General features: G+C 34.2%; 1 protein-coding gene across 10 annotated transcripts in view; it reads right to left on the bottom strand.

The window, feature by feature from the left end:
- Positions 1 to 13,235, bottom strand: part of RNF38 (ring finger protein 38) — a 129,011-nt gene that overhangs the window by 15,285 nt on the left and 100,491 nt on the right. For all 10 annotated transcript variants that reach the window (XM_045780786.2, XM_045780787.2, XM_045780788.2 and 7 more), the window contains 3 exons: positions 8,948 to 9,161; positions 1,864 to 2,031; positions 512 to 682 (listed from right to left, as the gene is read on the bottom strand). In XM_045780786.2, coding sequence (XP_045636742.2) covers positions 512 to 682; positions 1,864 to 2,031; positions 8,948 to 9,161 — 553 coding nt within the window. The remainder of the gene's footprint in view (positions 1 to 511; positions 683 to 1,863; positions 2,032 to 8,947; positions 9,162 to 13,235) is intronic.

Raw genomic sequence — 13,235 nt, 5'->3', positions numbered from 1 at the left:
AATTCCAGTCCCAAGACTGAATTAACTATGTTAATAGATGATCTCATCTTTTCATCAGACTATAGAAAAACAGGACTTCAAAAAACCCCAGAAAACAAAGGAAAGAACCACTTGAGGCTCAGAAATTAACTCTACTAAATGAATGTAATTATTATAGCCGGTATAAACAACTGTATCAACTTTCATTTTCCACCACTCTAGAAATACCTAAACGGAAAAAAACAGAACTGAATTTTTCTTCAGATTTACTTCCTGAAGGATTACAGATATGAAGGAACAAATTTAAATTATACAAGAGACATATAAAAAAACTAGAAAAATTTAAGCAACCAAGATAATTTTAGGTAAAGATGTTTATATTAATTTGTATGTCTGTGAATTCCCTAATTCTTTTAAGAACCAAAAGAATGCCTCAATTATAGTTTTTAAATGGTAACAAATTATATCTATTAATCTGCCTCTTAGGTCTACACATTCTCTAAAAATTAAAGACGTAAGAGTAAATACCTACCGATCTTGATTGCTGTGTTTGGAAAGGGACAAACTGGCCTGGTGGTGGCAAATGAGGAGGATGATGGGGAGAAAGGTGAGGAGGATGTAAAAGGAATGGGTCACTAGAAATAAGGGGCGGGAACGCAGCATATGGTACTGGTAAGTGCTGAACTGAACATGCTTGAAGCATCTGTAAAAGAAATTGTTATTTGTTTAATGTATCAATATATTACTACTACTACTAATTTTTTTAAAAATCTATACATTGAGATTAAAATGTCATTGCCATAGCCCCCTCAAAAATCACACCAAAATGTCTTAACCTACATTAACAATGAAATAGTAGTGTGTTTTTGCATCTATCAGTAAAATATTGGTAACTAGTAACTTCTTTACTTTGACACCTAAGAAATGGGGTGAAGTGTGCGGCATGGAAGAGGAAGCTCCTTCTACTTGACTGAAGAAGCAGACATTACTGCTTTCCTTTCTAAGAACCCCTCCTTCTCAATCTTACAGAAATTTTCTTTTTTATAGAATTCTGATATTTATTAAGAGCCCAACTCACAACTAAGTGCCTTATGTTATTTCTCTCAATATTTTAGTCTGCTATTTAGCACACGGATTCCATAATCCATTACTGAGAAACCAAGGTTGGGATAAATTAATAAATTAAACTAGTGTTGGTATCTGTGTGTTCCTTTTAATCTCACATTCAAAATAAGGATATTAGGATTATATTTAGTTTGAGCAAAGTGCTTTACTTTGAAGACCTTAGACAAGTCATTTAAATTCTCTGGATTTCAGCGACCTCATCTGTGAAATAAGGAAGTTGGACCGGGGGTTGGTAAAGGATAAAACATAAACTTAAGAAGCAGAAAGAAGTGGGTGTGAATCACTGCTCTCTCATACTAACTGTCTCTGTGACATTAAGCAAGTCATTTTCAATTTCATCATCTAGAAAGGCTTCCTCAGTGAGCAATAAGTAAGACCAAGCACTCAAAGTGCCTCTTAAAATCCACTAAGTGCTGAGACTATTACTTTTGATCACTGAAGCCTCTGAGACCAACTTATTAACTAGTTCAATTTCCTATGTTAGTACCCTAAACCCAACCTTTATCAGGGTTTAATTATAAAGTGCTGATACATGCTTTGTCTTCAGAATATTCAAATATGTATAATTTAATTTGAAAATATACCAAGTTTTAAAGCTAATTTTATTAAACTGTTATTCTAAGTATGCTTTGAGATTCCTGTTACAGTAAAATTGCCTTTTTTACTTGAAAGTGAAAAGCTTTTTACAAAGAGCAGTCTCTTCCAATTCTGTTTGCTTATAGAACACACTTAGCCATTCTACGGGGTCTGCAGACTTACTGGAGGAGGCACACTACAGACAGGGAGGTGCTGTCCACTGAAAACCACAGAGCATCCTGGGACCTGCTGTGTACTGCAAGCAGGGATGTGCTGGCCTGTGCAGAGTGGGATCCCATGTGGTGCCACTGTTGTTACTGTGTAAGAAACAGGGACAGTGCCCTGATGGAGCTATTAGGAAAGAAAAACAGAACCTTAGAACTTCAGCTGTTTGAATAAAAAAAATCAACTATTAAAAATTAAAATCTGGGCCTTTATTGATTCCCCTCTCAGCTGTACAAGTTTCACAACGTACTTCTCCAACAGTTTCGACCAGAATATTCTTTGTCTTTGTATAGGACAGCTGACTGTTTCAAGAATAGTATACGAAACCCACAGAACTGAAACTCAACTTGACCCTCAAAAAGACTTGAAATGTCCAGGAAAAAATGAACTGTTGTATTAACTCTTCTAGTCTGCTTTATAGAGAAAACTCTTCTGAGGAAACTTGGAAACAGGAAAGCTGTATCTTCTAATACCTAGATATATCCAACAGGAAGTTTTTTTTTTTTTTTTAATTTAAATCTAACTTGTAAAATAATGTAAAGTAGAATTTAAAAAGTTAAATAATTTCCTTCTCTCTTGGCCAGTCTGAGTCCTATCCTACCTGAGCCAAACAATGTTAATAACATATAACCCTTCAACATCTTTCTCCAGGAGCATACGAATATATACAAACAGATTACCCACAAATTGTTGTCATGTTTTTTTTTCCTTAGCATAAATGAGATATTACCTTGCAAATTACTTTCTTCAATTCGTATTGTAGATATCTCTTCAAGGGAGTTAAAGTCAATTCATTCTTTTTGATACCAGCCAAATATTTCAAGTACATTCCATTTAACACAGTCTTATCACTAATATACTAATGGGCTATTCATGTTGTTTTCACTCTTTCGCCAATGCAAACACAATTGTAAAAAAAATATCACTGAATATATCCTTACATACTAGAAGTTTCACTTATTCCAGAGGAATTCTGGGTAAAAGGGTGAATTTTACATTTTTGCAAAAGGCTGAGTAAGCCACAATCCTAATAGTAACAATAGGGCCCATTTCCTAGCACCTCCACTCAAAGTAGACGTACTTGTTATCACAACTGTGCTTACCTACCTGAAGAATGGAAAAAAAAACAAAAAAACAGTATTAACATGCTTGCTTTAAATTTGCATTTCCCTGATTAGAGCAGCTAAATATCTTGTAATAGGTTTATTAACAAGTTCCTGTTCTGTAAACTATCCTTTGCTCACTGACCATTTTCTATCAGGTTTTCTGTCACCTTCATTTAGAATTTATTTTTAATTAGAGATACAAATCTGCTTGTCATGTCTAACAAAGCTATTTTTCCAGTCTATCTTTTATCTTTTGATTAACCTTTTAATAGTAAATTCCATCTTTCATGAATTTTATTTATTTTTTAAATATTTTATTTATTTATTTATTTGACAGAGAGACACAGCCAGTGAGAGAGGGAACACAAACAGGGGGAGTGGGAGAGGAAGAAGCAGGCTCCCAGTGGAGCAGAGAGCCCGATGTGGGGCTCAATTCCAGGACCTTAGGATCACGCCCTGAGCCAAAGGCAGATGCTTAACGACTGAGCCACCCAGGAGCCCCCATGAATTTTATTTTTTGAATATAAATTTATAGTTCCCTTTATTGATGAGGATATATATATATATTCCTAAACTTTCTAATCCTTTCATTTTTTACATTTAATTTATATTCCAACTAAAATCTACTTTTGTTTATAGTGTGAAGTAGGGTCCTAATGTTTTCTTGCAATACTTGTTCCATTTTTTAGGACACCCTTTTTCGCTCTAAACGGAAATAGCATCTTTTCCCACTCAATAACCTCCCACTTATATTCTGTGCCAAATTCACGTTGCTTTATAGTTAGTTATCTTACCAGAAATTAGTATCTAGAAAGACAAGTTCTTCTTATTGCCACACTTTCTTTTCATCTTATTCTTTGGCCATTTTCACACACTTATTCTTATGTAAATAAACTCAAATTTTATCCCCTTTCAAAACCCACTAGTGTCTTGATTTTTATTAATCTAACTATACTAAAGGTTATGTTATTTTACAAAGGACACGAAATTTTATATTAAGGCTTTTCACTGGAATATTATGCCACATGTTCAATACTATAGTACTGTCCTTCAAGACATTACTTTTCTTCATAAAGATCTTATATTGCTCTTATATAATTTATTCCTCAAAGCTCTTCTGTAAGTTTGTAGGTTTTATTATATTGTCAATAGATTGTTTTTCTCTATTTCCATATCAAACTGGTTAGTGCTATGAGAAGTTAGATTTTTATTTATGTATCTTGAATCTAACAATCTTATCCAACTCAATTCTAGATTTTTAAAAAATCTCTTTCCTACGTATGTATACAACCGTATCTGCTAAGATTCAACACAATTTACTTTTCTTGCGTTTTTGCTTTAGTGATAAAGAACCTTCAAAGATGATGTTCAGAGGCACTCATAACCTGATTTTCATGGAAATATTTACTGAATTTTTCTGTTCCCGCTCTGTCTTTTCCCTGAAATAATACTAATACTTTCTTCTAAGGAGTGGCTTGCTTTTTCACTTTTAAAATACTGTCTTTGGATGAGCAGAAATTTTTTTATTTTAATGAAATCTACTATGCTGGTGTTCTATTAAGTGCTTATCTATATATCCTGTTTAAGAAATTTTTGCCGACCTTATGTAGACAATCTCTTTTATCTATTTACTTATTTTTTACCTTACACATTTAGATCTAGAACCCAACTTTGAGACTGGTATCAAGTAGGAGTCAAGGTTCCAATTTATGTGCATGGTTATCCAGTTGTCACCATAACATTACTAAAAGACCTTCCTTTCCTTCCTTGAATTCCTTTAAGCACCTCTGCCAGAAATTAAGTGACCAATAGATGTTTAAGTCTATTTCTGACAATGAACACAGTTCTTTAAGTTTAATTTATCAACAGTTCTCTGTATGGCTAGTGCTTTTCCCATATTTTACTTAAGAAAGCCTTCCCTACTTTAAGGTCATGAAGCTATTGCTACACGACTTTCTTAAAAGCTTAACAGTTTTGCCATTAACATTTACATCTTTAATCTACCTGGAATTGATTTTTGTGAACGCTATGAGATAAAGGATCCAGTTTCATGTTTTCATTTGGATACCCAATTGTCCCAGCATCATTTATTAAAAACTCTATCTTCTTCCAACTCATCTGAAGCCATATGTCATTAAAAGTATTCATAAATGTGTGGGTTTATTTCTGGGCTTTATGTTCTATTTCATTAGCATAATTATTCTGGCATTAGAATCACCTGCTTTAAAACAGGTTGCTTGGTCCGCATCCAGAGTTTCTGATTCAGGAAGTCTAGTATATAGCTGAGAATCTGCATTTCTAAAACAAATGTGTTGGTGATGCTGCTACTGCTGGCCAGATGATCTAGGACATACTCTGAGAACCACTTGGTCTTAGCAACTAGACCAGAGTGCCAGTTGGCCAACTATCTTAAACAGTGGGAAAGTAAGTATTTACGCTTGTGGGCATCTTGATCTCTGCATAAGGCACCCACAGATAATAAATAAACAAGCATAGCTGCATTCCAATAAAACTCTACAGAAACAGCCAGCAGTAGCCTGCTTTTCCCCACTCCAACATAATTCCAAGTCCTTTATAAAATGCAACAGAAATAACAGAATCAGCTTTTCAAGTTACACCAAAAACTTTCTGGAAATTTACTTGAGATTATGCTATCTCTACATATTCCGAATATCAGTTTTGACAACGGGCAGTTTGGACAAAAAGGTTTAAAGCCAAACCTTCAGCATTTAGATAGGTTTTCTTTAATCTGCCTTAACAAAGTTTTATAATCTTCTACAAAGAAATCTTGAGCATCTTTTATTAAGATTGCTTCATAACTTCATATTATTTTGGTTTTTCAATATTTATTTGACTATTATAGAGAATTTCAAACATGTTAAACAGTAGTATAATGAGTCCCCATATGCATCACATATAGCCTCCAAAACCATAGCCAATCCATTTCCATCAACTTCTCCCTTTCCTGTTTTTTGCTGAAGCAAATCCTAGGAACCCAACCTTTAATAAATATTTTAGTATGTATTTCTGGAAGACACAAACACAACCATGATAGCATTACCAACCTTCCTTAAGAAAAAGATCCTTAAAAATAATATTCTGTTCAAAATTCCTACTGCGTCATCAATATCAAATTTTCAATCAGAATCCAAAAATGGTTCACATATTTGCAATTAATTGGAAGATCTCTAAGTTTATAACTGCCACTTGCATCTCCCCTCCTCACCCTCACTGCCACAGCTTACCTGTTGAAAAAATCTGGGTTGTTTAGTGTAAATATATCTTTAAAAAAAACTTTTTTATTATGTTTGATTCTGGTATAGAAAAATACAACTGACTGTTGATAGGTGTTTTTGTAACCAATCAATCTGTTCAATTCTTAATTCTAATAGCTTATCTAAGATGCTTTGGGCTTTTCTATGCATATGATCTTTTCATCTGCAAATACTGCTGGTGTTATTTGTTCTTTTCTTATTCTTAAACTCTTTTACTTGCCTTCTGTCCTCACTTATCCTCCATGACAATATTGGAAACAATTCATTTCCATTTCTACAGATTAACCTATTCTAGACATTTCATATAAATGTGGCCTTCTGTAACTAGCTTTCTTTACTTACCATGTTTTCAAGTTTAATCCATGTAGCCTAGCATGAATCAGTACTTCACTACACTTTTTAGTGAATTATTTCATTGTACGGATATACCATATTGTATCTATTCATCAAGTGATCGATGTAAGTTACAGATTAGTCTACACATTTAATTTGCATTTGGGCACCAGATCAAATTCTTTTAAAAATAGAGTTTCTTGTGTTTTCTTCTACAGTTATATAGTGAGGAGAAAAATACAATTATTTCTTTCAATGTTTTATACCTATAACTACATTACCTTATTCCATTTGGTAGAACTTCCAATATAACATTAAATAAAAATGGACAGAGCAAACATCTCTAGTTGCTGATTCATCTCTGGCCAATCAGGATACTTGCTGCTAATTTTACTTATTATATTTAAGTAATTTCCTTTTTGTTCTTATTAGAGTTTTTATTAAATTTCAACTGACTTCAACATATTCTGATAAAATCATTATCATTTTCTCCTATTATTTGTTGATGTAATATGAATATTTTCATATTAAGTTACCCTCTTACTTGGAATAAACCTTATTTATTCATAGGTTATTCTTTTTGATACACGGCTAGACTGTATGTCTAACATCTATTTAGAACATCTTCCTTTGTATTTGAGTTGTTTTCTATTGTTCTTTGGGGATTACTATCTTTATATTTACTTTTGATATTAAAACTACATGGGTTTCATAAAATAATTAGAAAACTGGTCTTAAGAAAAGCCTGAAATCATTTGTATATTATTACATGAGAGTTCCTTACAGACTGGAAAAATTATCTGTGAAGCCATCTGATCACTGTGCCTCTTCAATGGTAGCTTTTACACTTAACGTGGTAATTCAAATTTTTTTATTATTGTTGGGTTAATTTTTGGAACTTCACATTTTCTTTCTGTCCCCCCAAGTTACACACAGAATTTCATTATAATAGCTAGTAACAAAATAATAATTGAGTGCTTACCATATGTACTAGTTTAAGTGCTCAAAATGAATCAACTCTTAATTCTCCCAACATCCCATAGGAAACAGGTGTTTTTTATTATCCCTACTTCTTTTATATACTTGTTCTTTTCACCTTAACCAAGCTCACAAGGTGCTTGTTATTCTTATCAATTTTTCAAAGCACCAGGATTGGGTTTTGCGCTACTTTTTTAAAAAAAAAAATAGATTTCCACATTATTAATTTTAGTTGTGTTTCCTGGTAATTTATTCTTCTCAATTCCTTTTGGTTTACTCTGCAATTTTCCCCCCTAATTATTCAAGCAATTAGTTTATTTATTTTCAGTTTTTAAAATAAATAATGAAGGTTTATAAAATTTTCTCAGAAAACAGCTTTAGGCATTATCTCATTGACTTTGATGATTTTTCCTTTAATTTCCCTTAATTACAATCTTGCCTCAAGTATTTCAGTGTCATTTTAAAAATCATTTTTAAACTTATGATTTATAGTTTTATCAGCTTATGACCACAAAGAATGTGGTCTAGAAAAATTTTTTCTTTTTAGAACTTCTTACTGCGTGATCTTTTTTTTTTTTTTTAGTGTTTCATTAACACGTCTGACAGAAGATGGTGCCTGGGAGACATATTTTCTTTTAATTGTCAATATATAGTGTTTTCATGACTTCCTATCATCTAGTGCAGATGAAAAAATTAATACTAGTCTGAGTGTCTTTCCTTTGTTAATTTCTGTCTACAAACTTGACTTTTTCCTTATCCTTAAAATTCAGCAACTTTTTCAGATATATCTAGATTTGTGGCTTCTTTGACTTCAGAAACTCCACAGAAATCCAAACAATTCTGGTCTTTACTCTCAGGCTCTGAAGACTGACAAGCCCTCTTTCCTCGACTAGTCCCTCAGTTCCTGGCAGGAACAAAGGGAAATGAAGCCTTCTACCTGACATCCCTTTGGAGACTCATGGAAACCTATCAGCAAAGATGCACCCAACTGTCTTGCCTACTGAATTATCCAGAAGAAACTGGAAGGGAGAGGGAAACAGAAATGTGTATTCAAACTACCAGCTGTCTGTTCTCTCCTGTTAATTTTGTTATCAGTGATTTCCAACCAATACATGAAATCAGAATCTGAGCTTTCATAACCTTGCTCCAAATTTTTTTAAAGTTCAACTTTCTTCTAAGCTGTGCAGAATTTAAATTAAGAAGAACAACTTATCTAAAACAGCTTCAGTTTGGGGAAAATTATTTCCTTTTAGGTAAAATTAAAAGACATTTACAACAAAAAACACACAACCTCAGTAAACTGCCACCAATTTTTAGCATCTGTATTTTCTGGCCACTCTGTAACTATACCTGATCATGTATGTCAACCATTACTGCATTTTGCTGGGGTGGATGAGCAGCAGGGTGTAACAGACGGGGAGATACATTCGGAGGGTGGAAGGCTCGAGGTTCCTCTATTGCTTGCTGCTGTGCATAAGGGAGATGGTGATAGTTTTCATCTTGACTAATGGAATTATGTCGAGACAGACGATCCCTTCTTCCTCTCTGGCGCCTGACAGGAGGACTGTAATACAGCAAATGTCAAAAAAAGTCGTAATAGTTACTGTTGTGATCTATAAGGATTCTAAGTATTGTCTCTCTTTGTAATACATCAGTTTATGCTAAGGCAAAAGCTTGAGTATTAAATAACTACTGTGGTTCCCCATCAGCTCTAAAAACATAAACATGTTTTTTTTAAAAAAATAACAAAATTGGTACTCAGCTCTGCAAATATTAGAAATCAATAGCTCACTACTGGTCTTTTTTTGTTTAACTATGTAACTGCCCTTTGTAAAGGCAAAGTAGTCAAATATCAGCAATTTCACATGGCTTAACCCATTATTTTGCTCCCTTTATCTTGTAAACACACGAATTTTAATCTGCATATATCTTGCCAATCTTCCATATATGCCTAATGGGCACTTCATGTTTTATCTATCTAGCTAAGATATACAGAAAGACTTAGTTCCTCAAACTGGTAGTTGCCAGAGGGGAGTGGGGTAGGGGGAGCAAAATGAGTGAAGGGGGAGTGAGAAGTAGAGGCTTCCAATTATGGAATGGATAAGTCACGGGGATGAAAGGTACAGCATAGGGAATATAGTCAATGGCATTATAATAGCATTGTATGGTGATAGATGGTAGTTAAACTTGTGATGAGCAGAGCAAAACATACAGACCTGTCAAATCATTACACTGTACACCTGAAACACTGTGCCAACTATACTTCAATTTAAAAAAAAGAAATCGAGGTGAAAAAGAGTTCCTACATATTCAAAATGAGATTTTTTCAAAATTCAAGTAGAAAATAGAACATCTGTGGACAATTGCAAATATAATAGTAACTCAGTAAATGCTGAAAATGAAAATGACTGAGATAGCATCAGCATAAATATTCCTGTAATATACACAATTTTTAAGCATGAAGTTATGAAGGAAACCACTTTTACTCCCCCTACAACAGTCATAGTCATCTATATAGTTTAACACGAACTTTGTCAAGCTGTTACGGTGAAATCTCTATTTTCTACTTCTCTACAATTCCACGATTCATCTCCACTGCTTTTTACAATGACTTAGCACCAACGCAATTTAAAAAAGCAGACTCATCAAAACGTACTCTATAGGGGCGCCTGGGTGGCTCAGTAGGTTAAGTGGCTGCCTTTGGCTCAGGTCATGATCCCAGAGTCCTGGGATTGAGGACTGCATCAGATCCCTGCTCGATGGGCAAGCTGCCTCTCCCTCTCCACTGCTTGTACCCTCTCACGCGCTCTCTCAAATTAATAAAATCTTTAAAATAAACAAATAAATAAATAAATAAAACTTACTCTTAGGCAAAAGAGGCCAAACAGCCCCCTTCGAGACACAGCTGCACCCACAGCCCCTTCAGCAATCTTTACTGAGATCAGGTCACCTCTCTACCTCTAAATTTGCTTCTTCTCACTCCCAACTGCCCAATCTTAAGGAGAACAAGGACATTCCTTCATGACACTAACTCTTCTATAGTACTCTTGATACCATTCCCCTGCTTCTTGTTCCATTAACTGCCTCCTCTAACTTTATTTTAATATGTCTCTTTTTGCAAAATTTACATATCTTTGCTTCAAAATCTACATGCTGTATTTCATTGAATTTAAGATGCCATCCACCCTAGAACTCACTTTTTAAATGTTCTGAGATAATTTTAGTATAGTTTTTTGCATACCCTTTGCCCAGCTTTCATGCTAGTATCTTCCATAAGCATAGAAAAATTACTAAAATTAATAAACCTTGGTATTATACTACTAATTAAACCAGAGCATATTTCAGATTTCACTAGTTTTTCCACCAAAGTCCCCTCACTGCTGAAAATCCAATACAGGATCCCATTATTGCGTATAGTTGTCATATCTCCTTTTTATTATTTGTTTTAAAGAGGTTTGGGGAGGAGCAGAGGGAGAAGGAGAAAGAGAGAATCTTAAGCAGGCTCCACGCCTGGCACAGAACCTGATGCAGGGCTCCATCTCATGACCCTGAGGTTCAGGACCTGAGCATGAAATCGAGAGTCGGGCACTTAACCGACAGAGCCACCCAGGTGCTCCTGTAGCTGTACAGACATTTTAAAGGACTGTTTTATGGGGCAGCTGGCTGGCTCAGTGGGTGGAGCATGGGACTCTTAATCTCAGGGTTGTGAGTTCAAGTAGGCTGCAGAGGTTACTCAAAATTAAATCTTAAAAATATATAAGATAAAGGACTATTTTATGTTAAAAAAAAAAAAGGTTGCCAATTAAACTATGACATACTATCAATTCTAAGTCCTTAACAGACGCTGAGATGTGGGAAAATATGTACCTTAAAATCAAAATAGAGTACATGTGCTCAGATCATTCATCTCCTGAAAATCTACTCAACCTATACATAAACTTCAAGGGCCCCTTTATTATTTTTTATTCTCTTTGTTGCCACTTGTTCTCATTTTCCTACTCAAAAATAATTTCAGCAGCACTCCAACGAAACACAAATTAAGATCCAAGTCCTCATGTTGACATTCAAGTCTATTATTTGGTCTCTTTATCTTTATTATACGGCCTCTCATTAAATGTTACATGTGCCTTTGCGACAACATTTAGAAAGCAGAATAGCTGAAAAATCTAGAAATAAGAAATAATGATAAAATACAAATATTTCGTTCAGTTGACTTTATTGTATCTTGTCATTTTATTTTTGGCGTATCATTTGCCACAAAGCTGTTCTGTCCTCTTACCCGCCTTTTGTTGGATTGAGTTTTTTACACATGTTGTGTGTTTTTGTGTAGAAGTTACACATTCCTTATTTCTATTCTCCTAGTGATTACCCTTAATTTTTAAATATATACTCCACTTTTCTAAAACATCTAGATTTACTCAACATTCCTGGCACGTAGAAATTAAACTTATATACTCTTCTCCCTGCTCTGTCCCCATCTCATGGGCAGATCTCCGTATTTCTTTTTCTTTTTTAAACAACAGACCTTTATTCAGACTTAACTGTATGTCTTTTTCATTTCCTTTGCTAACCAATGGTCCTGAATCGTAGTTCTTGCATTCATTCCTCTGCTTCCTGGAGAGAGTAAAACTTTTATTAATTCTTTCAGGGAGAATTTCTTGCTGTTCAATTCCGTCTCTTAATATTTGAAATGTATTTATATTTTGGCTTTATACTTAAGTGATAAATCAGCTGGCAGAACTTAAAGTTTCTGTATTGGAATATTTGTGAATTTTTATTATCCTTGGTTTATGTTCTGCAAGTTCACCAAAATCTTGTTCAACAGTCTTAAATTCTGAGAAATGGTTTTGCATTTTTTCTTTAAAAAGGTCCCTTCAATTGTCTCCATCTGAAAATATTATTATACATACTTAGAACTGATGGCTCTGTCTCTATATTTAAACTTTTTTATCTACACTTTTTATTTTGCCTTTTACACTACATCTGGGAAAATTTCTCCACTTGATCGTCCAGAAACTAGGACAGCTTTTCTGCACATTTACTGAGTTCTAATTTTTTCCTTAGTAAGGTTTCTAGTTGACTTTTATGAATACAATATCCTCTTGCATCTCTCTCATGTTACACTTAAAAATTCTGTCTGTTCTATTAACTGTTTAAGTTCTTTGTTTTATTGAGTTTAGTGTTCTTCTCTCACTTTGTGTGCTCATCTTTGTATCTGAAATTATGTTAGACTACTGTTGAATACTGTATCTGCTTGGAGGCAATCTGGCAGCTAAGCTTATAGCTAGCCTATAATAAAGTATGGAGTAAGGAATAACACACACTGCTGGGCAGAATGAGCCTATAAGCTGGTTTTCTAGGTAAGTGCTTCCTCCTACCCTCCCCCCTGTGTTTCCATGAGCTTAGAGTATGATGCTTCTCTTCAATTTAACAACCCATAGCTAGTTACTACTACCACCTGCAAATAGACACGTATGACATTCCCTCTCTGATCCAGAGCCTTTCCTATGACCCAGCATTTGTACTCCTAAGCCTATACACTAGTGAAATGTTTCCACATGTACACCAGGAAACATGTACATAAAAGGTTCCTAATAACATCCTTTATAATAGTAAGAAACTGAGCATAACAATTACT

The sequence above is a fragment of the Ursus americanus genome, chromosome 18 (genome assembly GCF_024610735.1).
Source record: "Ursus americanus isolate L20-20 chromosome 18, mUrsAme1.1.p, whole genome shotgun sequence".
NCBI classification, from domain to species: Eukaryota; Metazoa; Chordata; class Mammalia; order Carnivora; family Ursidae; genus Ursus; species Ursus americanus.
The sequence above is the reverse complement of the archived record's forward strand: the minus strand, read 5'-3'. Positions and strand labels throughout refer to the sequence as shown.